This window comes from Rhinoraja longicauda, chromosome 6 (genome assembly GCF_053455715.1).
Source record: "Rhinoraja longicauda isolate Sanriku21f chromosome 6, sRhiLon1.1, whole genome shotgun sequence".
In the NCBI taxonomy this organism is placed as follows: Eukaryota; Metazoa; Chordata; class Chondrichthyes; order Rajiformes; family Arhynchobatidae; genus Rhinoraja; species Rhinoraja longicauda.
In genome coordinates this window covers 8,099,373-8,126,883 of record NC_135958.1, presented here as the reverse complement: position 1 = coordinate 8,126,883, position 27,511 = coordinate 8,099,373, and the positions used below count along the sequence as shown (strand labels likewise).

Genomic DNA, 27,511 nt, shown 5'->3' with positions numbered 1-27,511 from the left:
GGATCACGATGTTGCCAGAGGTGATCTTGAACATCCATTCCCAGATGCGGAGAAGACTAATTTCCTGGCGGGGATAGTTGGGAGAGCCCTTAAAGCACTTCATTCTCTCACACTGAAGAAACATGCGTGGCAGGACTGGCGAAGAGAGCAAGCTGGGCTGGAGTATCGGAACGGTCCTGGAGTCGTGACATCACTCCCCAACCACCGACCCTCCTCTCTCCCCCCCCCTCCTCCCTCCCTCCTCCTCCTCCTCCTCCTCCTCACCCCCCTTAGCCCCCCCCTCTCCAGCCCCCTACCTTAACACTGGACGAAATCGGGCACACAGCATGCGACTGAGCGAGCAGCCTCTCACACATTTAGAAACAACACCAAACCCTCACCCAGCCAGCTGCCTGGTAGGGCCACGCTGTAAGCTTTGAACTGCCACACTTACCTTCAGCGGAGGAAAACCTGGACGTGTACAATGCCATCCAGGGGGAAATATTTTATCAATGAAAATGAAACTCGTCGAAGAACCAGACTCACTCTTTGAGACTTATTTCCGTATAACTCAGCAATTCCCACTAGTCTTCCTCTTCCTTGTAATTATTGCGGTGGCTTTGTATATCTCTGATCATTGTGTTCTTCGCCATTGGCCTGGTAAGTCGAAAACATTTTGTCCCACGCACGGTACAGAAAATGATTCAGTGAAGCAAAAATGTGTTGTTTTTAAAAAAAATGTTTGGGTTTTACTTCACTTTAGACATACAGCGTGGAAACCGTGCCCTGCGGCCCACCGAGCCCGTGCCGACCAGCGCACACCACAACTATTTATTCACAAAATGCTGGAGTAACTCAGCAGGTCAGGCAGCATCTCGGGAGAGAAGGAATGGGTGACGTTTCGGGTCGAGACCTTTCTTCAGACCCGAAATGTCACCCATTCCTTCTCTCCCGAGATGCTGCCTGACCTGCTGAGTTACTCCAGCATTTTGTGAATAAATCGATTTGTACCAGCATCTGCAGTTATTTTCTTATAATTCTTGCACACCACAACTATCCTACACAAGGGACAATTTACCATTATACCAAAGCCAGTTAACCGACTAACTCGTACGTCTTTGGAGTGTGGGGGGAGACCGGAACACCCGGAGAAAACCCACTCGGTCACAGGGACGACTTGCAAACTCCGTACAGACAGCAACTCTAGTCAGGATTTAACCCGGTTTACACTGTGGCGCAACTGGTTGAGCTGCATCTGCCTCACAGCGCCAGAGACCCCGGGTTCGATCCTGACCTCGGGGGCTGTCAGTGTGGAGTTTGCACGTTCTCCCCGTGACCACGTGGGTTTTCTCCTCCCGCATCCCGAAGTCGTGTGGGTTTGTCGGTTAATTAGCTCTCTGTAAATTGCCCCCTAGTGCCTTAGGGGAGCGGATGAAGAAAGTGGGATAACGTGGAACTCGTGTGAACAGGCGATGGATGGATGGTCGGCGTGGACCAAAGGGCCTGTTTCTATGCTGTATCTCTAAAACGAAAGCTAAAACCTGTCAATATTGTTTTAACATGGGGCTGATTGACTCGATGACAGCAATGGATCTTCAGTTTGAAAACAAATTTTGAAAGAATTTGTTCATTTCCTGATTAATTTCAAGGAATGGAGGGACCACATTTTGGAAGAATATTGCCGTCTGAAGAAGGGACTTGACCCGAAATGTCACCCATTCCTTCTCTAGTCCTGCTGAGTTACTCCAGCATTTTGTGCCTGTCTTTTGACACACATTTTGATGTTGTGCCTTTACATTCAACAAGTGGTCAAGAGAAGGTTATCTCTAAGTTCTCTGTCAAGCCATGCAACTTCTTGAAGATTTCTTGAAGCTTTGCTATTGACGCATCAACAAGGTTGGGAAAACTTTTGAACCTTTTTGTGCCGTCTGTACGGAGTTTGTACGTTCTCCCCGTGACCTGCGTGGGTTTTCCTCCGAGATCTTCCGGTTTCCTCCCACACTCCACAGAAGCTGCAGGTTTGTAGGTTAATTGGCTTGGTATCAATGTAAAAATTGTCCCTAGTGTGTGTAGGATAGTATTAGCGTGCGGGGACTCGCTGGTCGGCGCGGACTCGGTGGGCCGAAGGGCCTGTTTCCGTGCTGTACCTCTAAACTAAACTAAAACCTCAGATGTTAGTAGGAATGAACTGCAGATGCTGGTTTACACTGGAGATAGACACAAAATGCTGAGTAACTCAGCGGGACAGGCAGCATCTCTGGAGGGAACGAATGGGTGACGTTTTGGGTCGAGACCCTTCTTCAGACTTCATAGTACATGGGTATTATGTTGCTTTACAGTTTGATAAACATTTGACAGCATAAGCTTGTACGGAAATATTGAGAGGCATTCTAAGTTTGACATTAATGTGGCGCTTTTGTCTCACACAGAATGTTCTGGATCATCTGCGTTTTTTTTGTTACGTTATGCACTGCTCTGGGGATATTTATAGTGATTTTTTGTTCTCATCTTCATTGAGTCACTGTTTCAAAGATGCATGAAGATATTTGCATTGTTCATTTGGCTGTGCCTTCTCACCATGGGCTACATTTTCATCTTCACTGGTGAAAGAATCTCCGCCTGGGATCAGGTAGGTGTCTTTCCCATTGGTTTAAGTTCAGTCACGGTGACTTGTAGGAAGGAACTGCAGACGCTAGTTTACACTGAAGACGGACTCAAAATGCTGGAGCAACTCAGCGGGACAGGCAGCAGCATCTCTGGAGAGAAGGAATGGGTGACGTTTCCGGTCGAGGCAGTCCAGTCCTACGAAGGGTCTCGACCCGAAACGTCACCCGTTCCTTCTCTCCTGAGATGCTGCCTGTCCCACTGAGTTACTCCAGCATTTTGTGTCCATCTTCAGTTACAGTGATGTTGTGCTGCTAATTAAATTAATTGGATTAGTATTTCTGTAACAATTCTCCTCATAATTTTGGCAAAAGATGGACGTTTTACTGGAGTTATCATCAAAATTGGAAGAATCAAGATGCCTATCTACACTAGTCCCACTTGCCTGTGTTTGGCCCACATCCCTCTAAACGTTTCCTGTCCATTGTCCCTTTCTAAATGTCTTTTAAATATTGTAGTAGTGGGGTGTGTGGGAGCCTTCAAAAACAGATGACATTTTACCTTCTTGCACCAACAAAACCACAGTCACAGGGAGAACGTACAAACTCTATACAGACAGCACCCATGGCCAGGATCGAACCTGGGTCTCTGGAACTGTAAGGCAGCAACTCTACCGCTACGCCACCGTGCCGCCCGTCTACAATTCAAAGGAGGTGCCAGTGGTCATCATATCATATCATATATATATACAGCCGGAAACAGGCCTTTTCGGCCCACCAAGTCCGTGCCGCCCATAGGGAGAAGGCGGGAGAATGGGGTTAGGAGGGAGAGATTGATCAGCCATGATTGGATGACGGAGTAGACTTGATGGGCCGAATGGCCTAATTCTACTCCAATCGCATGATCTTATGACTTCTGATCAAAGATGTGCGGGTTTACAGGTTAATTGTCCTCTAAATTTCCCTTGTATGAAGTGAACTGCAGATGCTGGTCTAAACCAAAGATGCACATAAAATGCTGGAGTAACTCAGCGGGACAGGCAGCATCTCTGGAGCGAAGGAATGGGTGACATTTTGGTTCGAGACCCTTCTTCAGATTGAAAGTCACGGGATAGGGAAACGAGAGATATAGACGATGATGTAGAGAGATATAGAGCCAATGAATGAAAGATTGAATTGAGTTTAGTCTGAAGAAGGAATCTGCAGTTCCTTCCTACACAAATAAAACAAGGCCTTTGCGAAGGCTTTTCAATGTACCTCGGTACACACAACAATAAAATAAACTCAAACATTTTTAATTATCTTTGTTTGGAAGGTGCATTTTAAGAGATTCATAAACGTAAACAATAAGCCAGCGTTTGTTTTCTTCAAGGTGCCTTTCTTTTTGTACATTGTGTTTGTGTTGTACACAATGCTGCCGTTGTCAATGCGAGATGCCATCATCGCCAGTCTGCTCTCCTCCATCTCCCATGTAGTCGTCCTCAGTATATACCTGTCCACCACATCGAAACCGCCAACCTTCCTTGCTCAGCAGGTGAGTCTGCTTTACCAGCTTTGCATCTGTTTCGTTTAGTTTTTCTTTTGGAGATATGGCGCGGAGACAGGCCCCACGGCCCACCGAGTCCGCACCGTGCCGGTGATCCTCGCACACTAAACACTACCCTACCGGGGACAGTTTTACATTTACACCAAGGCCAATTAACCGACAAACCTGCACGTCGTTGGAGTGTGGGAGGAAACCGAAGATTTCGGAGAAAACCCACGCAAGTCACGGGGAGAACGTACAAACTCCGTACAGACAGCACCCGTAGCCGGGATCGAACCCGGGTCTCTGGCGCTGCAAGCGCTGTAAGGCAGCAACTCTACCGCTGTGCCACCGTGCCGTTCATCTGTTCTGAACACAGCACTGCTCTGAATCAAAACCCCTTTTTTAATCGGGTAAATTGTTTCATTTATTTAATCGGGAGCAATGATACTAAAATATTTCTAATAATGAACCTCATTTTATCTTCCACACTCTTAAGTAATATGGTATAATGTTATTCTATCACATTTTTATCAATTTGAGGCACAGATAGGGTGGACATTCGGAACCTTTTTCCCAGGGTGGATATGTCCATAATTAGAGGGCAAAGCTATGTTGAAGATGTTTTCAAGAGAGAGTTAGACCTAGCTCATAGGGCTAATGGAATCAGGGAATATGGGGATAATGCAGGAACGGGGTACTGATTTTGCCATGATCATATTGAATGGTGGTGCCGGCTCGAAGGGCCGAATGGCCTCCTCCTGCATCTATTTTCGATGTTTCTATAAGGTGAGATTCTGGGGACTGTTCCTTCCCAGCTGTTATCAGGCAACTGAACCATCCTATCATCAGCTAGAGAGCTGCCCTGAGCTACCATCTATCTCTTTGGAGACCCTCGGACTATCTTTAATCGGACTTTACTGGATTTTATCTTGCGCAAAAGTTATTCCCATGATCACAATCGAGCTGAAGATTTCGGAGGAAACCTACGCAGGTCGCGGGGGGAATGTGATCATGTATCGGCTCGATTGTGATCATGTATGGTCTTTACCGCTGACGGGCGTTGTTAAAGGCAGTGCGGTTTTCAACGACTGATGTTGCTGATTTGGTCTTCCAGCTCGTCTCCAACGCTGTGATATTTGCGTGCGGTTGCATGGTCGGCTTTTTCCATAAGTTTTCCATGGAGCGGGCCATGGAGCAGACCTACGAAGATACCCTCAGCTGCATCCAAACAGGGATGCAGTTGGATGTGAAGAAAAAGCAGCAGGTGAGGAGGACATCTTTCCAAGGTATCTCAAAATGCTGGAGTAACTCAGCGGGTCAGGCAGCATCTAGGAGAGAAGGAATGGGTGACGTTTCGGGTCGAGACCCTTCTTCAGACTGATGTCAGGGGGGCGGGACAAAGAAAGGATATAGGTGGAGACAGGAAGACAGTGGGAGAACTGGGAAGAGGGAGGGGAAGAGAAGGACAGAGGAGCTATCTGAAGTTAGAGAAGTCAATGTTCACACCGCTGGGCTGTAAGCTGCCCAAGCGAAATATGAGGTACTGTTCCTCCAATTTGCAGTGTGCCTCACTATGACACTGGAGGAGGCCCATGACAGAAAGGTCAGAGTGGGAGTGGGAGGGGGAGTTGAAGTGCTCAGCCACTGGGAGATCAGGTTAGTTAAGGCGGACTGAGCGAAGGTGTTGAGCGAAACGATCGCCAAGCCTGCGTTTGGTTTCGCCGATGTAGAGAAGTTGACATCTGGAACAATGGATACAATAGATGAGGTTGGAGGAGGGGCAGGTGAACCTCTGTCTCACCTGGAAAGACTGTTTGGGGATTGGACATCTTTCCAATGCCTGCCGCCTCCCGAAAATGCACAAAATCATGACAGCAATCGATCGGGGGTCTCATGATTTCTCTGTGCATCTATCCGATCTATTTTGCTCGTGATTTTGTACACCTCGTCTGAGGGATGATCTAAAGGTGTACCCCTTTAGACCGATCACCCCTCAGATGAGGTGTACAAAATCACGAGAGAAATAGATCGGATAGACGCACAGAGTCTCTTGCCCGGAGTAGGGGAATCGAGAACCAGAGGACACAGGTTCAAAGTGAAGGGGGGGGGAGAAGATTTAATAGGAACCCGAGGAGGTATCCTTTTTCACACAAAGGGTGGTGGGTGTATGGAACCCATTGTCATAGGAGGTAGCTGAGGCAGGGATAATCCCAACGTTTTTAGGCAGGTACATGGATACTCTGCAACCTCTGGCATTCCAGAGAAAGTAATCCAAATCTGTCCAACCTCTCCCTGTAGATAACACCTCCTAACGCACACCCCATCTGAACAATTAAAGGGCGTTCCTTTAGGAAGGAGATGAGATGGAATTTCTTTAGTCAGAGGGTGGTGAATCTGTGGAATTATTTGCCACAGGAGGCTGTGGAGGCCGTCAGTGGATATTTTTATGGCAGAGATAGATGGATTCTTGATCAGTACAGGTGTCAGGGGTTATGGGGAGAAGGAGGGGAATGGGGTTGGGAGGGAGAGATAGATCAACCATGATTGAATGGCGGAGTAGACTTGTTGGGCCGAATGGACCTAATTCTGCTTCTATCCCTTATGATCTTTTTTCAGTCTGAAGAAGAATCCCGACCCAAAATGCACGTATTCAATTCCCTCCGCAGATGCTGCGTGACCTGCTGAGTTACTCCAGCACCTTGTGTTTGGGCACTTAATTTGCAAGACCATCTGAAGGGATACCATCCTTGTAAATGCAGAAACTATTTGGATAATTATCGTGGATAAATACAAACCAGGTCCTTCTATTCCCGGGAATTGCTGGAGTAACTCAGCGGGACAGGCAGCATCTCCGGAGAGAAGGAATGGGTGACGGAGGAATGGCTAAAAGTCAGTCTGAAGAAGGGTGTCGGCTCGAAACGTCACCTGTTCTTTCCCTCCAGAGATGCTGCCTGCCCCGCTGAGTTACTCCAGCATTTTGTGAGCATCTCAGGAGAACGTGGATGGGTGATGTTTCTGGTCGAGACCCTTCCATTCCTGTCTAGTTAGTGCATCCCTAATGGCTTATGACTTTTTGAGGCTGGTTTTTAAAACGATTAAAATTGATTAGGCTTAAGCGTGATTTATTTATAATAAATGTAAATGTTTAGCGGCGTTAACAGTTTTAACGAGTACCCTTGTGATTCATTTATTGCAGGAAAGTTTGCTGTTGTCTGTCCTGCCAGTTTATATATCAATGGAAATGAAACTCTCTATAATTGAGCGCTTGAAGGAGAGTAATTACTACCCTCACAAGCGGGATAATTTCCACAGCTTATATGTAAAACGACACCGGAATGTCAGGTACAGTGTTGGTCTTGACAGCATTCACAAAGATTAGAAAGTATGCCTTCTATTATCAATTTTATTTCAATTGGTTCATCCTGCCTGTATTTGTCATTTAACGTTTAAACGTTTAACATTTGGACAGGCGCACAGATAGGAACGGTGTGGAGGGATAAGGGCCAAACGCGGGCAGGTGAATCTAGTTTAGATGGGGCATCTTGGCCGGTGAAAGTTACTATATAAATGTTGCTATAATCCCTGCCTCAACTACCTCCTCTGGCAGCTCTTTCCATACACCCACCACTCTCTGTGAAAAAAGTTGCTCCTCAAGTTCCCATCAAATCTTTCCACTCTCACCTTTAGCATATGGTTGCTGGACAACGCCTCCCACCCCATGCAGGACACTGTCACTGCACTGAGTAGCTCCTTCAGTGACAGACTCCTTCACCCCAAGTGCGTGAAGGAGAGATATAGGAGGTCCTTCCTTCCCGCTGCTGTGAGACTGCACAACCAGCACTGCTCCCAGCAGACGAGTCAACAGTAACAGCTAACAACACACAGAAAACTGATGACAATTTATGTATCTTTTATTTATTTATAATGAATGATCTCTTGCAATCCACTTTGCTGCTATAACACCGTAAATTTCCCCGGTGTGGGACGAATAGAGGAATATATTATATCCTCCGGTTCTTGATTCCACTGTAAAAGGCTCTGTGCTTTCTCCCTATTTATTCCCCTCAAGTTTTGTTTTCACTTCTATCAGAGCACCGCTCAGCCAACCTCTGTTTAGTTTAAAGATACAGCGCGGAAACGGGCCCTTTCGGCCCACCGGGTCCGCGTCGACCGGCGATCCCCGCACACTAACACCATCCTACACCCACTAGGGACAATTTTTACATTTACCAAGCCAATTAACATACAAACCTGCACGTCTTTGGAGTGCGGGAGGAAGCCGGAGATCTCGGAGAAAACCCACGCAGGTCAAGGGGAGAACGTACAAACTCTGTACAGACAGCACCCGTAGTCGGGATCGAACCCGGGTCTCCAGCGCTGCATTCGCTGTAAGGCAGCAACTCTACCACTGCGCCACCGTGCCGCACTCTCCCTTATAGCTCAGGCCCCGAAAACATTTCTGAAAACACGTACGGGGGCAGCACAGTGGTGCAGCGGTAGAGTGGCTACCTTACTGCTCCAGAGACCCGGGTTCGATCCTGACTATGGATCCTGTCTGTACGGAGTTTGTACGTCCTCCCTGTGACCGCGTGGGTTTTCTCCGGGTGCTCCGGTTTCCTCCCACTTTCCAAAGACGTGCAGGTTTGTTGGTTATTTGGCTTCTGTAAGTTGCCCCCAGAGTGTAGGATAGAACTAGCGTACGGGGGATCGCTGATCTGTGTGGACTCGATGGGCCGAAAGGCCTATTCTCATGCTGTGTATCTGAGAAAAAAAACATAGTTGTAAATCTTCTCTCCACTGTACGATACGATGGAACTTTATTTATCCCAGGTGGGACATTGATCTGACAACAGTCATGAAACACAACAAGATACATGAAGCATGAAATTAAAGTGACCAGTGGAAAGGGTTGGGGATTTGCAAAGATTGGGGAGGGGAGGGAGGGTGGGGTGGGGGGTGGGGGGGGGGGGGGGGGGGGGAGAGTCAGTCTCAGTCTACCCCACGACAGAAGGGGGAGGAGTGAGACAGTTTGATAGCCACAGGGAAGAAGGATCTTCTTTAGAGCTAAACAACATCTTTCCACAGCTGCATCACCAAAACTTAGTAGACACAAAATGCTGGAGTAACTCAGCGGGACAGGCAGCATCTCTGGAGAGAAGGGATGGGTGACGTTTCGGGTCGAGACCCTTCTTCAGACTTCATCAAAACTCAACTCATTCCTTCTCTCCAGAGGTGCTGCCTGTCCCGCTGAGTTACTCCAACATTTCGTGTCTATCTTCACCAAAACCTATCTTCCTTCATGTGTTAACAGCATCCTGTACGCAGATATTGTGGGCTTTACCCGTCTAGCTAGCGACTGTTCACCCAAGGAGCTGGTCGTCATGCTGAACGAGCTGTTTGGGAAGTTTGACCAGATTGCGAAGGTAGGCATCTAGTTCTGCAGATGTACCGCACAGAACCAAACTGAATGAATGAATACTCTGTTGTCACATGTGACAAGTCTCTGTGAAACTCTTTGCTTTGTGTAGCCAAGGTATACAAAGAACCGCTATGTAAAGGGCGCGGACAAAGTTACAAAGTATCCCGCGCCTAGGTCCTCCTTTGTTCCCACAGGGCTTCCTCCAACTCTCACGTGGCCCATCCTCATTCTTCTTCTTCGTTATTCCTCATTATTCTTCATTATTCTTCGTAGTGGTTCTTGTTAGTTATGAAACTATGATACATTTGACTCCCCTTGAAATGAATGAATGAATACTTTATGTGTAAGAAAATAACTGCAGATGCTGGTACAAGTCGAAGGTATTTATCCACAAAATGCTGGAGGAACTCAGCAGGTCGGGCAGCATCTCAGGAGAGAAGGAATGGGTGACGTTTCGGGTCGAGACGTCTGAAGAAGGGTCTCGACCCGAAACGTCACCCATTCCTTCTCTCCTGAGATGCTGCCTGACCCGCTGAGTTACCCCAGCATTTTGTGAATGAATACTTTATTGTCGCATGTGACAAGTCACGGTGAAATTCTTTGCTTGCATCCCCAAGGTATGCAAATAGTCGCCACTAAAGGGCGGCACGGTAGCGCAGCGGTAGAGTTGCTGCTTTACAGCAAATGCAGCGCCGGAGACTCAGGTTCGATCCTGACTACGGGTGTTGCACTGTAAGGAGTTTGTACGTTCTCCCCGTGACCTGCGTGGGTTTTCTCCGAGATCTTCGGTTTCCTCCCACACTCCAAAGACGTACAGGTATGTAGGTTAATTGGCTGGGTAAATGTAAAAAATGTCCCTAGTGGGTGTAGGATAGTGTTAATGTACGGGGATCGCTGGGCGGCACGGACTTGGTGGGCCGAAAAGGCCTGTTTCCGGCTGTATATATATGATATGATATGATATGATAGAGGGCACTTATTAAGTTACTAAGTACCCCCCACACCAGGTCCCCCTCTGTTCTCCCCCCACCCTCATGGCGGTGCCCCCCCACGCTGGGCCCCCCTCTGTTCACCCCTCCACCCTCACGGTGGTCCCCTCATGCTGGGCCCTCCTCTGTTCTCCCCCCACCCTCACGGTGGTCCCCCCCCCCCACGCTGGGTCCCCCTCTGTTCTCCCCCCACCCTCACGGTGGTGCCCCCCCCACGCTGGGTCCCCCTTTGTTCTCCCCCCACCCTCACAGTGGTCCCCTCACGGTGGGCCCTCCTCTGTTCTCCCCCCACCCTCACGGTGGTGCCCCCCCCCCACGCTGGGTCCCCCTCTGTTCTCCCCCACCCTCACGGTGGTCCCCTCACGCTGGACCCTCCTTAGTTCCTTCCCCCTGGCGGTGGCGTTAATTTTGTGAGGTAAGTGTAAGCAGGGCGGCACAGTGGAGCAGCGATAGAGTTGCTGCCTGGGGTTCGATCCTGACCACGGGCGCTGTCTTTACGTAGTTTGTACGTTTTCCCTGTGGCCACATGGGGTTTTATCCGGGCGCTCCGGATTCCCCCCACACTCCAAAGATGTGCAAGTTTGTTGGTTAATTGGCTTCTGTAAATTGCCCCTCCTGTCTTCTCCCCATAATCCCTGACACCCGTACTAATCAAGAATCTATCTATCTCTGCCTTCAAAATATCCACTGACATGGCCTTCACAGCCTTCTGTGGCAACATCCTCCTGAGTTATGCCTTATAGATGAGGGAAATGGTTTCGGGTGTCAGGAGGTGAGAGTACGACTGGGGAAACCCTCACTTTGGACGTGGTCTAGCACTGCAGTGGTTATGTGGCTAGTCCACTTGGTTTTCCGAGCAGTGGTGACCCAAGATAATGATCGTGCAGAACCCAGTAAATGTATGACTACTCAACCCATCCATCATGGGCAATGTTGTACCATTTAGCAAACATAATTTAATCTGCTGGGGAAGACACAAAATGCTGGAGTAACTCAGTGGGTCAGGCAGCATCCCTGGAGAACATGGATAAGTGACGTTTTGGGTCGGAACCCTTCTTCTGATGGTCTTCATTTAAACTCACTTGCAACCCCCACAAACGGCTAGGCGTCCTTTTAGTATTATTATTATTATTATTATATTATATATTATTATATTATATATATTAATCAACATAGAAATTCCGCCTACATTCTTTCTTCCAGCTTCACAATTCGCTACTCTTCAAACCTCTTGTCTCACGCCTTCTGTCATTCCATCTCTGGCCTTTGTCCAACCATCTGCCTATCAACCCTCCCCACCCTCGCCAGTATCCACCTATTACCGAAGATAAACACAAAGTGCTGGAGTAACTGGTCAGGCAGCATCTCTGGAGAAAAAGGATAGGTGACGTTTCTGATTGGGTGGGTCCTCATCTTAACCGTCTCGACCCGAAACGTTGCCTGTCCATGTTCTCCCGAGAACAACGAGAAGAGTGCAACGAGACCTGGGTGTGGTTGGACGTCAGTCACTGAAAATAAGCGTGCAGGTAGAGCAGGCAGTGAAGAAAGCTAATGGCATGTTGGCCTTCATAACGAGAGAATTTGAGTATAGGAGCAAAGAGGTCCTTCTGCAGTTGTACAGGGCCCTGGTGAGACCGCACCTGGAATATTGTGTGCAATTTTGGTCTCCTAATTTGAGGAAGGACAATCTTGCTATTGAGGGAGTGCAGCGTAGGTTCACCAGGTTAATTCCCGGGATGGCGGGACTGACTTATGATGAAAGAGTGGGTCGGCTGGGTTTGTATTCACTGGAATTTAGAAGGATGAGAGGGGATCTTAAAGAAACATATAAAATTCTTAAAGAATTGGACAGGCTAGATGCAGGAAAAAAATTCCAGATGCCTGTCCCACTGAGTTACTCCAGCACTGTGTGTCCGTCACTGAGAGTATTAACTGTCCCAGCTGTGTCCAGGGCACTTTCTGCGGCACACAGCCTTCTGGGTAGGCACAGCCGCCATTGCCGGCTTGTTTCCGGCGTAAACTTGAGTACATCGATGTGGAAAATACAAACTGCCTTGATCACACTAGGGTCTGAATACAGAACTGCGTACGCAAGCGCGAGTTTACACAAGTCACCTACTACGTTAGTCTGGGAGTGTAGAAGTCATCAGGTCAGAAGTGATAGGAGCAGAATTAGGCCATTCGGCCCATCAAGCCTACTCCGCCATTCAACCGTGGCTGATCTATCTCTCCCTCTCAACCCCAGTCTCTTGCCTTCTCCGCATAACCCTTAACACCTGTACTAATCAAGAATCTATCTATCTCTGCCGTAAATATATCCATTGACTTGGCCTCCACTGCCGTCTGTGGCAATGAATTCCACAGATTCACCACCCTCTGACTAAAGAAATTCCTCTTCATCTCCTTCCTAAAAGGTCGTCCTTTAATTCTGAGGCTGTGACATCTTGTCCTAGACTCTCCCACTAGTGTTAAACATCCTCTCCACATCCACTCTATCCAGGCCTTTCATTATTCTGTTTGTTTCAATGAGGCTCCCCTTTAAAGTGTTGGTTATTCAGCTTTTTGTTTTCTTCCAGGAGAATGAATGTATGCGGATTAAAATACTGGGCGATTGCTACTACTGTGTCTCAGGACTTCCCGTATCTTTACCAAAACATGCGAGGAATTGTGTGAAAATGGGACTGGACATGTGCGAAGCTATTGAGTACGTAACGATGGCCGTCTGAGAAACGTAGAAACATAGAAAACCGGTGCAGGAATAGGCCATTCGGCCCTTCGAGCCAGCACCGCCATTCCAAACTAAACTACCTGTCTAAATGTCTTTCAAATGTCACCATTCTACCTGCCTCTGGAGCTTACACTGTCAGATCGAGACTATTGGTGGTGTTATGATTGGATCCAGGGGCATGTGTAAAATTAGAGAAAGGGGTCAGAAGTGTCACAGTGATCCTTGCCTGCAATTTACAAAAGGAACTATGGTTCTAAATGGTGTTGTACTCATTCATAGAAACATAGCAGCAAGGAAAATAGGTGCAGGAGTAGGCCATGCGGCCCTTCGAGCCAGCATCGCCATTCAATATGATTAATTTATGTTTTATATAGTGTTAATGTATAACACGCACACGCACATACACACACACACACACACACACACACACACACACACACACACACACACACACACACACACAGACACGCGGGCACACATGCACACACAGACACGCTGGCACACACTCACACACACACATATATATATATATCAGAATTAACACTGTATGAAGCTGTAAAAGGGCATGGTGTTTCCAGGAGTTGTGGGGCTGTGCAGCTCCTCCCTGTAGCTGCATGTCCAGTGCCGGCAGTGCTCGCTGCTCTGTGGTGGTGTGGGATGTGGGAGTGATGGTGTGGGATGTGGGAGTGATGGTGTGGGATGTGGGAGTGATGGTGTGGGATGTGGGAGTGATGGTGTGCTCTTGCCCGGTGCAGGCAGGTGCAAGCGGTGACGGGCGTGGACATCAGCATGCGTGTGGGCGTACACTCGGGCAACGTGCTGTGCGGCGTCATCGGCCTCAGGAAGTGGCAGTACGACGTGTGGTCCCACGACGTGACCTTGGCCAACCACATGGAGTCTGGAGGAGTGCCTGGGTGAGTATGGTCCACAAAACGCTGGAGTCACTCAGTGGGCCAGACAGTATCTCTGGAGAAAAGGAATAGGGTCGAGACCCTTCTTCACACTTGAAACGTCACCCATTCCTTCTCTCCAGAGGTGCTGCCCGTCCCACTGAGGAATCTGTGGAATTTGTTGCCACAGACGGCTATGGAGGCCGTCAATGGATATTTTTAAGGCGGAGATTGGCAGATTCTTGTGTTTAGTACGGGTGTCAGGGGTTATGGGGAGAAGGCTGTAGAATGGGGTTGAGGGGGAAAGATTTTCAAGCATTTTGTGTCTGCCTTCGATCTAAACCTGCATCTATTGAATATATTTTTGTATATTGAGTTTGAGTTGAATTGAATATTGAATACATTTTATTGGCCAAGTATGTACACATACAAGGAATGTGCCTTGGTGCTCCGCTCGCAAGTAACAACACGAACATACAGCAAACAATTAAGAATAAAGTATTATAATTTACACGTGTGAAGAATGAAATAAAATACCGGAGCAATAAAATACCAGAGCATTTCTACAGTTCTTTCCTACACACTAGTAGTGTTCACCATCGCTGTTCCTGGTACGAGCTGTGTTTCCCATGAAACACTCTTTAAATCAAATCAAATCAAATCAAATTGCTTTTTATTGTCATTCAAAAATTGATTTGAATGAAATTGTGTTCATCATGGAAACTGGAAACATCATGTTCATAAGTTCTCGGAGCAGAAATATTTGGCTCATCATTGGCCCATTCAATCATGGCTGATCTATCTTTCCCCCTTAACCCCATTCTACAGCCTTCTCCCCATAAAACCCCTGACACCCATACTAAACCAAGAATATGTCAATCTCAACCTTAAAAACATCCATTGACTTGGCCTCCACAGCCGTCTGTGGCAACAAATTCCACAGATTCACCACCCTCTGTGACTAAATAGTTCACCGGAAGTAATTGTGCCACGGACTTCTCTGGTCACTTGGCGGCCTACATTGATGACACTGGTTAGGAAAATGTAATGAAGGTTTGTAGGGATACAGCATGGAAATAGGCCCTTCGGCCCACCGATTCCACGCCGACCATCACCAAAAATATAGACGGCACGGTAGCACCGCGGTAGAGTTGCTCCGGTTTCCTCCCACACTCCAAAAGCATACAGGTTTGTAAGTTAATTGGCTTTGGTAAAAATTGTAAATTGTCCCTGATGTGTGTTTGTAGTGGGATAGCGTTAGTGTGCGGGGATCGCCGGTCGGTGCAGACTTGGTAGGCCGAAGGTCCTGTTTTCGCGCTGTATCTCTAAACTAAATGAAACTAAGCTAAACTAAAATGTGATTTTGTGCACCTCTGTAAGATCAGCCCTCATCCACCGGGGCTCCAAGGAATAAAGTGCTCGCCTGCTCGACCTCTGCCTGTAGCTGGGGCCCTCGAGTCCCGGAAACATCATGTTCATAAGTTCTCAGAGCAGAAATATTTGGCTCATCGAGTCTACTCCACCATTCAATCATGGCTGATCTATCTTTCCCCCTCAACCCCATTCTACAGCCTTCTCCCCATAACCCCTGACACCTGTACTAAACCAAGAATCTGTCAATCTCCGCCTTAAAAATATCCATTGACTTGGCCTCCAGAACCGTCTGTGGCAACAAATTCCACAGATTCACCACCCTCTGACGAAAGAAATTCCTCCTCGTCTCCTTTTTAAAGTACGTTCTTTAATTCTGAGGCTGTGACCTCTGGTCCTGGACTCTCCCACTATCATCATATCATCATATCATATATATACAGCCGGAAACAGGCCTTTTCGGCCCACCAAGTGCGTGCCGCCCAGCGATCCCCGTACATTAACACTATCCTACACCCACTAGGGACAATTTTTACATTTACCCAGCCAATTAACCTACATACCTACACTAGTGGAAACATCCTCTCCACATCCACTCTATCCAGGCCTTACACTATTCGGTACGTTTCAATGAGGTCCCCCCTCCCCACCCCTCTCTCATCCTTCTAAACATCCTCGTAAATCTTCTCTGCACCCCTTCCAGCTTGACAACATCTTTCCTATAACATGGTGACCAAAGCTGATGTTGCCTGAGCCGTTTGGATCCTCCAGCATTTTTTGATTTTGGCTCAGGTTTCCTGCATCTGCAGCCTCTTGCATTGCTAGGTGAAAAAACCCCCCCATCAATGACAAGGTGACCAACTGGTGATATTTCTGCTCCTTTCAAGGCGTGTGCACATTACTGCCACAACACTGGGCTACTTGCAGAAGGCGTATGAAGTTGAAGAAGGAAACGGTCACCAAAGAAATGCCTACCTCAATGAGCTGAAGCTCAAAACCTACCTGGTCATTGACCCAAGGGTGAGTATTACAAGGTAACGCCATTATATTTGAGGCGCGGCACGGTGGCGCGGCGGTAGAGTTTCTGCCTTGCAGCACCAGAGACCCAGCTTCCATCCTGACTACGGGTGCTGTCTGTGCAGAGTTTGTACGTTCTCCCCGTGACCCGCGTGGGTTTTCTCCAGTTCCTCTGCTTACCTCCCATATCTCAAAGACGTACAGGTTTGTAGGCTAATTGGCTTTGGTAAAATTGTAAATTGTCCCTAGTGTGTTGGATAGTGTGAGTGTACAGGGCAATCGCTGGTCGGCTCGGACTTGCCTGTTTCCATGCTGTATCTCTAAACTGTACAAAACTAAAGTTGGCCGCACAAAACTAAAGTTATTCTTCCCATAACAATACAATACAATACAATACAATACAATATATCTTTATTGTCATTGTACAGGGGTACAACGAGATTGGGAATGCGCCTCCCATACGATGCAATCATTTAATTAGCTAGTCAGTATTAATTTAAACAACCCAATGAAACAAATTGTAACAGTTTTAGAACAGAATAAAGTGCAAGTCGATCTGTGCCGGTTCGCTGTGCGATGTGACCATCCGGCTCAGCAGGACCGGTTCATAGCAGCTATGGCCCTGGGGATGAAGCTGTTCCTGAGTCTGGAGGTGCGGGCGTAGAAGGCCTTGTATCATCTGCCCGATGGTAGAAGTTTGAACAGACTGTTGCAGGGGTGTGAAGAGTCTTTGTGGATGCTGTTGGCTTTTCTGAGGCATCGTGTGTTGTAGATGCCCTCCAGGGCTGGTAGCTGTGTTCCGATGGTCCTCTGAGCTCTATGGACTACCCGCTGGATAGCTCTACATACAGTCAACCCTTGTTATCACGGACCAGTTTATAACGGATTTCGGTGATAGCGGACTGACCTTCACCGCTAGGCCGAGCTGCCGACTCCACTCCTGGCCCGCCACGCCACGCTTCCCCGACCAGACCTTTTGCCGCCACCGCTGGCCCACACTGCCTCACCCGGCCCCTTCCGGGCCGTGCCAAACCTCGCCACCGCCCCTTACCTGCACTCTGGCCTCCCACGGACCGCGACCATGGACTCCATCGATCCTCACCTCGACTCGAAGACAGACACGAAATGCTGGAGTAACTCAGCGGGACGGGCAGCGTCTCTGGGGAGAAGGAATGGGTGACGTTTCGGATCGAGACCCTTCGTCAGACTGATGTCAGGGGAGTGGGAGACACATAGATAAGGAAGTGTAAGGTGTGAAAACAAGACAAAGGGGAGGAAAAAGTAGAATAGATCATTGTTAGCTGGGAGAAGGTAACAAACAACAAAGCAAACCGAGATAAAATGTAGTCGGAGACAGTAAGACTGGTCGGAGAACTGGGAAGGGGAGGGGATGGAGAGAGAGGGAAAGCAAGGATTACTTGAAGTTAGAGAACTCAATGTTCATACCGCTGGGGTGTAAGCTGCCCATGCGAAATATGAGGTGCTGTTCCTCCAATTTGCGTTGGGCCTTACTCTGACAATGGAGGAGGCCCAGGACAGAAAGGTCAGTGTGGGAATGGGAGGGGGAGTTAAAGTGTTTAGTAACCGATAATGCACCTCAACTTGCAGTTCCAGTCAATAAGAGTCTGAAGAAGGGTCTCGACCTGAAACGTCACCCATCCATGTTCTCCAGAGCCAATGCCTGACCTGCTGAGTTACTCCAGCACTTTGTGTCTTTTTGTTTATTAACCAGCATCTGCAGTTCTGTGTTTCCACTATTTATACAATGGTACTCTATTACTCAGTAATCCCTTACTCAGTTAGAGCGGACAATCAGCAACAACCGACACCATTTCCCCTCCCATGGTCTGTTGTCATAAGTGCACACGTTATAGGAGCAGATTTAGGCCATTTGGCCCATCAAGTCTCCCACCTTCTCCCCATAACCCCTGACACCCTTACACTGTACCTCGGTACACGTGACAATAAACTGAACTGAAAACTAATCGGGAACCTGTCAATCTCCGTCTTCAAAATATCCACTGACTCGGCCTCCACTGCCACCTCTGGCAATGAATTCCACAGATTCACCACCCTCTGACTAAAGAAATTCCTCCTCATCTCCTTTCTAAAGGTACATCCTTTTATTCTGAGGCTGTGGCCCTCTGGTCCTAGACCCTCCCACTAGTGGAAACATCCTCTCCACATCCACATTTACTGTACTTCTATCATGTCTTGCTGTTGGTATTCGAGTCATAGAGTGACGCAGTGTGGAAACAGGCCCTTCGGCCCAACTTGCCCACACCAGCCAACATGTCCCAGCTACACTAGTCCCACTTGCCTGCGTTTGGCCCATATCTCTCCAAACCTGTCCTATCCATGTACCTGTCTCTGTTTCTTAAACGTTGGGATAGTCCCTGCCTCAACTACCTCCTCTAGCAGCTCGTTCCCTACATCCACCATACATTCACTGTGTGAAAAAGTTACCCCTCAGATTCCTATTAAATCTTTTCCCCTTCACCTAAAGCCTTAAATCTGGTCCTGCATTCTCCTACTCTGGGCAAGAGACTCTGTGCATCTGCCCGATCTATTCCACTCAAGAGTTTATACACCTCTATAAGATCGCCCCTCATCCTCCTGCGCTCTAGGGAATAGAGACCCAGCCTACACAACCTCTCCCTATAGCTCAGACCCTCTGGTCCTTGCAACATCCTTGTAAACCTCTGTACCCTTTCTAGCTTGACAACATCTTACCTAAAACACGGTGCCTAGAACAGAACACAATATTCTAAATGCGGCCTCACCAACATCTTATACAACTGCTACATGACCTCCAACTTCGACACGATACGATAGAGCTTTATTTATCCCAGGAGGGAAATTGATCTGCCAACAGTGATAAAACACAAAATACATGAAATATGAACTTAAAGTGACGAATGGAAAGGATTGGGGGAATGTGCAAAGGGGAGGGGCGGGGGAGTGAGTCAATCTCAGTCTACCCCATGACAGAAGGGGGAGGGGTTGTACAGTTTGATAGTCACAGGGAAGAAGGATCTCCTGTGGCGTTCTGTGCTGCATCTTGGTGGGACCAGTCTGTTGCTGAAGGTACTCCTCAGGTTGACCAGTGTGTCATGGAGGGGGTGAGCTGTATTGTCCAGGATGCTCCGCAGTTTGAGGAGCTTCCTCCCCTCCAAGACCACCTCCCGTGAATCCAACTCCACCCCCAGGATGGAGCCAGCCTTCGCCGATGAGTTTGTTGATCCTATTGCCGTCCGCGGCCTTCGCCCTGCTGCCCCGGCGCACGGCAGCGAAGAAGACGGTACTGATGGTTGACCAGCGTGTCATGGAGGGGGTGAGCTGTATTGTCCAGGATGCTCCTCAGTTTATACTCCGTACTCTTGTGCCTTAGCTGTTGTGCTGAGTGTCTCTCTCTCTCTCTCTCTCTCTCTCTCTGGTGCTGTTCCATCGACAGACCACGCAGCAGAGCCTGAAGAGCCGCCATTTGCCGAAGCCAAGGCACGTGAAGGACGGGCTGAAGATGAGAGCGTCTGTCCGCATGACCCGCTACCTGGAGTCGTGGGGAGCAGCAAAGCCGTTCGCCCACTTCCAGCAGCGGGAGAGCGTCAGCAGCGAAATCTCCACGCCAAGCGGGAAGACCAGGATGGTAAAAACATAATGCGCGCACGTACAATGCTGCCCGTGAATGAGGTCAACCCACGTCCTGGGCCTCCCCCAGTGCCTGAGTGAGGCCGCACACAAGCTGGAGGAACAGCGCCTCATATTCTACTCGGGTAGCTTACAACCCAACCTCGTGAGCATTACGTTCTCCACGGGCGCAGCGGTAGAGTTCCTGCCAAACAGCGCCGGAGACCCGGGTTTGATCCTGACTACGGGCGCTTGTCTGTTACGGAGTTTGTACGTTCTCTCTGGGACCGCGTGGGTTTTCTCCGGGTGCTCCGGTTTCCTCCCACACTCCGACGACGTGCAGGTTTGTAGGTTAATTTGGCTTTGGTAAAAATGGTCAATTGTCCCCAGTCTGTCGGATGCTGCTCGTGTGCGAGGATCGCTGGTCGGCGCGGTCTCGGTGGTCGAAGGGCCTGTTTCCGCGCTGTAGCTCTGAACTAAATTAAGCTGGAGAGGTGCAGAGATGATTTACGAGGATGATGCCAGCACTTTAGGGCCTGAGGTTGAGCAGGGTATGATTTTATTCCTTGGAGCGCAGGAGGGTGAAGGGTGATCTTATAGAGGTGTTTAAGATCATGAAAGCAATACACAGGGTGTACGCACCGAGTCTTTTACTCAGGGTCGGATCAAGAACCAGAAGACATGGATTTAAGGTGACGGGAAAGATTTGACAGGAGTTTGGGGAGCAACATTTTGACTCGGTGGGTGTATGGAACAAGCTGCCAGAAGAGGTAGCTTGGGCAGGTACTGTAACAGCATTTAAAAGACACTTGGACAGGTACATGGACAGGAAAGGTTTGGAGGGGTATGGACAAGAAGAATCATTGAAAGAAGGAATGGGTGACGTTTTGGGTCAAGATCCTTCTTCAGACTGAATCAGTCTGAAGAAGGGCCTCGACCCGAAACGTCACCCATTCCTTCTCTCCAGAGATGCTGCCTGTCCCGCTGAGTTACTCCAGCATTTTGTGCCTATCTTCGAAAACCAGCATCTGCAGTTCCTTCCTACACAAGATTAATTGAATTGCGGGCAGGTGGGGCTGGTGTAGATGGGCATCTTGGTCGGCATGGGCAAGTTGGGCTGAAGGGCTTGTTTTCATGCTGCATCACTCTATGAAACAGGCCCTTCAGCCCAACTCGGCCATGCTGACCAAGATGTCCAGTGAGCTAGTGGGCAAACGGGGCATCTTGGTAGGCAGACAGGTACATGGACAGGTTTGGAGGGATATGGACCAAATGCTGACAGGTGGGACTAGTATAGCTGGGACATGTTGGTCGGCATGGACGAGTTGGGGCGATGGGCCAGTTTCCGCGCTGTACGACTCTATGATGTATTCCAACATGTTTTTTTTCTCTCATCTGTCTAGGAAATTCCGATGCGTTCCCCGGGACTTCACAGGTCATTGGACAGGTAGGTGTACACCACCTCGTGAGCACAACACGGGCATGTTTGTGCCACAAATGTATTCGGTCACAATGTAAAAACCCTCAGATGTTACTTTGCCCTCTTGAAGTCATAGAGTGATACAGTGCGGAAACAGGCCCTTCGGCCCAACTTGCCTACACCAGCCAACACGTCCCAGCTACGGTGCTCGAAGGGCCGAATGGCCTCCTCCTGCACCTATTTTCTTTCTTTTCTAGCTACACTAGTCCCACCTGCCCTCGTTTGGTCCATATCCCTCCAAGCCTGTCCTATCCATGTGCCTGTCTAACTGTTTCTCAAATGTTGGGATAGTCCCAGCCTCAACTACCTCCTCTGGCAGCTCGTTCCATACACCCACCTCCCTCTGTGTGAAAAAGTTACCCTTCAGATTCCAATTAAATCTCTTCCCCTTCGCCTTAAACCTGTGTACTCTGGTTCTCGATTCACCTACTCTGGGCAAGAGACTCTGTGCATCTACCCGATTTATTCCTCTCATGATCTTATACACCTCTATAAGACCGCCCCTCATCCTCCTGCGCTCCAAGGGATAGAGTCCCAGCCTACCCAACCTCTCTCTCCCTGTAGCTCAGACCCTCGAGTCCTGGCAACATCCTCGTAAATCTTCTCGGTACCCTTTCCAGCTTGACAACATCAAGCTGTATTTAACCAAACGTATTTAACCAAAATACTTGCTTAATTAATCCCAATTTGTTTGCTCTTCGGCTTCCGGTTGCAGCTTTGAGATACAGTAGAGGGTTGGTTGTGTTACTATCTGGAGGTCTAAAGGCACAGAACACATGCCACCAGGGCCAAAGGTCCACATAATCACCCGGTTGCTGACCATTTTAACTCCCCTTCCCATTCCCCGAACCACCTTTTCTGTCCTGGGCCTCCTCCATTGCACAGTGAGGCCACACAGTAACTGGAGGAACAGCACCTCAAATTACAGCCCAGCGGTATGAACCTCGAATCGTCCAATTTTAGGTAACGAACCAACTACAACCCCTTCTTCCACCCCATCCACCTATATCCCTTCCTCCGACTTCACATTTCACGCCTCTTTGTATCTCACTGCCTTTTGTCTTCTTCCCTTCTCTGGTCTTTGTCCACCCATCTACCAATCTACCCGCCCCCCCCCCCCCCAACTGAATCCACCTATCACTCGCAAGGCTTTGTCCCACCCCACCCCTCTTCCAACATTCTCCCCCTGACTACAATCAGTCTGAAGAAAAGTCCTGACCCAAAACCTCACCTATCCATGTTCTCCGGAAACGGCGAGTTGCTCCAGCACTTTGTGCCTTTTTTTTCTCGCGAGCCGGCACCTGCAGTTCCTTGCCTAAAATAAGCTGGAATGTTGCAATGACGTCCCCTCTTATCCTTCTGATCTCAAACTGTTGCAGTGAATTTGCAGCATCTATCAGACAAGTTGGCAGTCCAATAATTCTGGAATCGCCTCCTTTTTGCTGTTGTCAAAGATCGACATCTTTGCGTTTCATGTTGACGTGTACCGTGCGTTTGGAGACTTTGATGTGTTCGCTATCGCCCACGACAACTCCTCTGATCCACTTTTAGTTCCCGTTCATTCCAGTCTTCACAAGCAGCCGCCAAATGCTGTCTGATGGAGCATTTTACTTGTAGCTGTCTTGTGGTATTAAAAAATCGGTCTCTCAAACACCATGAAAAGCTTTGTACATTTGTCAGATGTCTATCGCAATGTTTAAGAAACCTTTAGAGAGGTACATGGATCGGACAGGTTTGGAGGGGTGTGGACCAAATGCAGGTGGGTGTGTTTAGTGTAGATGGGACATGTTGGGCTGTGTGGGCAAGTTGGGCCGGAGGGCCTGTTTCCACGCTGTGTGACTCTATGACCCTATGTCATGTGCATTGTGTATGGTAACTAGAATGTTTATTTTCTAGAAACAAATCACAAAAAAGACGATTTGATGAGGAGTTACGTGAAAAAATGATAACAACAATCAACGGGATAAATTCACACAAGTATGTAGCATTGGGATGTTTTTCTCACCACACAATTTAGCAAACTTGCGTGTGCGCATGTTGTAAGATTTTAGATTTAGATTTAGAGATACAGCGCGGAAACAGGCCCTGCGGCCCACCGGGTCCGCGCCGCCCAGCGATCCCCGCACATTAACACTATCCTACACACACTAGGGACAATCTATTTATTTATTTTTACATTTGCCCAGCCAATTAACCTACATACCTGTCTGTACGTCTTTGGAGTCTGGGAGGAAACCGAAGATCTCGGAGAAAACCCACACAGGTCACGGGGAGAACGTACAAACTCCGTTGTGTTTGTGTGCGTGTGCATTGTGTGTGCGTGTGCATTGTGTGTGCGTGTGTTTGTGCACGTATTTGTGTGCATTTATGTTTGTGCGTGTGGTGTGTGTACATGTGTGCATGCGAGTGTGTGCGTGTATGTATGCGTGTGTATGTCGTTTTCTCCAGGCGGTTGGGTCCCATTGTACAGAAGAGTATTAACGTTTCAAAATACATTTTTGTGATGGTACGTGCTGTTACAGCGAACTGATATCTCTAACAAAAAAATTAACTAGATTTTCAATTTTTTGTATATTACAAAAAAGACTACTGTAATCGAAATTAAAATTCATCAGTTACATTAGATGGCCAGGCACCTAAACATCTTAGAATATAGAAACAATGAACTGCAGATGCTGGTTTACAACAAAAAAAAAGTGCTGGAGTAACTCAATAGGTCAGGCAGCATTTCCCGAGAAAATGGACAGGTATGTTCTCCAGAGAAATTTGGTTAATTAGCTTCTGTAATTGTAAATTGTCCCTAGTGCGTAGGATAGTGCTAGTCTGCGGAGATCGCTGGTCGGCGCGGACTCGGTGGGCCGAAGGGCCTATTTGCACGTTGTATCTCTAAAGTCTAAGGGGGAGCTCAGTTGATTTTGTTGCAATGGAAAAAAAATAGATGATTTAAAATAAAGATTAGATTTTGTGAAGATAATTGATCTAGCTGGCAACAGTTTTGTGCATGTGTGATCTCGTCATTCTCATTGATTGATTCCTATCTGTCTTTCTGCAGAGAATCAATTAAATGTGGCACCTTTGCTGGTATCACGCCATCTTTCAGTGAAAAGGGACTGGAAAAAGCAGTAAGTATTCCCAACGTGTCTTTACTGAGCCATGTATTCAAGTTGTTTCAAGAAAATCCTCTCGTGGCTCATTAGTTTGTTGGTTCATAAGAGATAGGAGCAGAATTAGGCCATTCAGCCCATCAAGTCTACTCCGCCATTCAATCGTGGCTGATCTTCTAATCCCATTCTCCTGCCTTCTTCCCATAACCCCTGACATTAATTTGGCATCATGTTTGGCACAGATGTTGTGGGCCGAAGGGCCTGTTCCTGTGTTGTACCATTCTATATTCTAAGACACCATGCAACCGATAAGGATCCAGTTAATCTTTATCACGGCCACATTTATTTCTGTTCGTTTGGCATTCCTTTACAACATCAACCAACAAAAATCTATTTTCAGCATTCGGAAATTTGGAATGAGCAGTCTTTTGGTAGCTGCATTCAGTTTCATAAGGTCATAAGGGACAGTGCTCTTCTATTTTGTGCCTGATGGAGGTGTATGAGATCATGAGGGGAACAGATAGGGTAGATACATGGAGCCTTTTAGCCAGAGTAGGGGAATCAAGAAAAGGTGAACATACTTTTAAGGTGAGAGGGAACATTTTCTAATAGAAACCCGAAGGGATTTTTTTCTGGGTGGTGGGTGTATGGAACGAGCTGCCAGAGGAGGTGTTTGAGGAAGGTACTATGACAATATTTAAAAGATATTTGGACAGGTACATGGATATAAAAGGTTAGAGGGCTATGGGCCAAACGGGGTAGGTGGGACTAGTGTAGATGGGGCTTGTTGGTCGGCATGGGCTAGTTGGGCCGAAGGGCCTGTTTCCACACTCTATAACTCTCTCACTCTAAAAAAAACATTGCCCTTGGAAGTAATTTCCTTTGGTTCACAGGGCAATCAAAGTAGGAAATAAATTTTATATGAAACAAGACCAAGTTGGGCCTAAACCTCTCCTGGATTGGTGCAGCACCCTCCCCTCTCCCCCCCTCCCCTCTCCCCCCCCCTCCCCTCTCCCCCCCTCCACTCTCCCCCCCTCCACTCTCACCCTCTCCCCCCCTCCCCTCTCCCCCTCCCCCTCCCCTCTCCCCTCCTCCCCTCTCCCTCCCTCCTCCCCTCCCTCCTCCCCTCCCTCCTCCCCTCCCTCCTCCCCTCCCTCCTCCCCTCCCCCCTCCCCTCCCCCTCTCCTCCCCCCTTCCCCCCACTCCATCCCCTCAATCCCCCTTATCCTCCCTCCTCCCCCCTCCCTCCCTCCCCTTCCTCCCTCCACCCCCCTTCCTCCCCCCTCCCTCCCTAGGAGCTAGATTTAAACTTTAAACCGTGAATAATAACACCGATTCCAAAGAAACTTCTTCCATGAGCACCAAAGGGACGACGGTGAGTAAGGTGGGCCTAAAATTGTCGCGCTGTCGTGTACCGCTTTGGCTGTTGTTCAGGAACAAACAAACAAGAATTTTAGTATATAGATAGCATCGTTTCAAGCATATTATTAGTGCTTTTATGTATTCTTTATCCTTGTGTTCATCGTTTCCTGGGAGAACCGCCGTGAGGGGGGGGAGGGAGAATAGAAGGGACCTGGCATTGGGGGGACCACCATGATGGGGGGGAGGGGGGGGGGGGGGGTGGAGAACAAAGGAAGACCTGCAGCGGGATATTTTGGAACTTTGTCGGTGCCCTTTATGTGGCGACTCTTTGCATACCTTGGGTGTATAAAACAATGAATCTCACTGTGACTGGTCACATGTGGCAATAAAGCATTCATTCATTCATTCATTCATTCATTCATTCATTCATTCATTCATTCATTCATTCATTCATTCATTCATTCATTCCTGTATTGGCTGCCTCTTTCCTTTCTTCCAGTATCGGTCAGTTTGTCTTCCGTTCATGCGATATTATGCTGGTTGTGCTACATTGATATTCATTTCCATCTTTGTGGTCCATCTGCTAGTCATGCCACAGTAAGTACTGTAACTGCAAATATTAAACACTTTTAATTTAAAAAAATCTTTTTTTTTTTACCTGACTTCTACTAAGTATGTTTCTCTCAATAGAAATCTTCTCCTGGGGATATCGTTTGGAATCTCTGCCGCTGTTCTTCTGATAATTCTTTTTGTCTCTTTTGCCGGTCACGTGAAGGTGAGTGGAATGAAAATACTGAAACCGAGATAATGTATTGACCTTTGTCACACACACACACACACACACACACACACACACACACACACACACACACACACACACACACACACACACACACACACACTCTTTGCATTTTTGCTTTTAAAACCGCTTGATATCTTAAGTACTTAAGCATTAAATACTGATGATTTAACACAAAAAGCTGGAGTAACTCAGCGGGACAGGCAGAGTCTGGAGAGAAGGAATGGGTGACGTTTTGGGTCGAGACCCTTCTTCAAATACTGATGCACGTTCTGCTCGTTGCCTTTAGTTTAGTTTAGAGATTCAGTGAGATTCAGTGTGGCCCACCGAGTCTGCGCCGACCAGCGATCGCCCGAGTGTTATCCAAGTTATCCCATTTTCACATCCTGCACACTGGGGGCAATTTACAGAAGCCAATCATCAATGTACAAGTCTGCATGTCTATGGGATATGGGAGTAAACCGGAGCACCCGGAGGAAAACGCACAGGGAGAGCGTGCAAACTCTGCGCAAACAGCGCCTGTAGTCAGGATCAAAGCCGGGCCTCTGGCGTTGTGAGGCAGCAGCTCGACCGCTGCGCCACCGTGCCTCCCTGTTATAATACCGCTGCAGAGGA

General features: G+C 48.1%; 1 protein-coding gene across 1 annotated transcript in view; it reads left to right on the top strand.

Moving 5' to 3' along the window:
- The first annotated feature begins 12 nt into the window (after positions 1 to 12).
- Positions 13 to 27,511, top strand: part of adcy7 (adenylate cyclase 7) — a 47,655-nt gene continuing 20,156 nt past the window's right edge. Inside the window, 19 exon segments of the mRNA XM_078400403.1 lie at positions 13 to 504; positions 506 to 599; positions 601 to 639; positions 2,409 to 2,426; positions 2,428 to 2,475; positions 2,477 to 2,608; positions 3,955 to 4,116; positions 5,225 to 5,374; positions 7,307 to 7,452; positions 9,422 to 9,533; positions 13,095 to 13,222; positions 14,002 to 14,160; positions 16,395 to 16,527; positions 19,979 to 20,170; positions 21,555 to 21,598; positions 23,528 to 23,608; positions 24,684 to 24,753; positions 26,597 to 26,694; positions 26,788 to 26,872. Of these exon segments, the coding sequence (XP_078256529.1) occupies positions 464 to 504; positions 506 to 599; positions 601 to 639; positions 2,409 to 2,426; positions 2,428 to 2,475; positions 2,477 to 2,608; positions 3,955 to 4,116; positions 5,225 to 5,374; positions 7,307 to 7,452; positions 9,422 to 9,533; positions 13,095 to 13,222; positions 14,002 to 14,160; positions 16,395 to 16,527; positions 19,979 to 20,170; positions 21,555 to 21,598; positions 23,528 to 23,608; positions 24,684 to 24,753; positions 26,597 to 26,694; positions 26,788 to 26,872 (1,932 nt within the window). The 5' untranslated portion in view covers positions 13 to 463.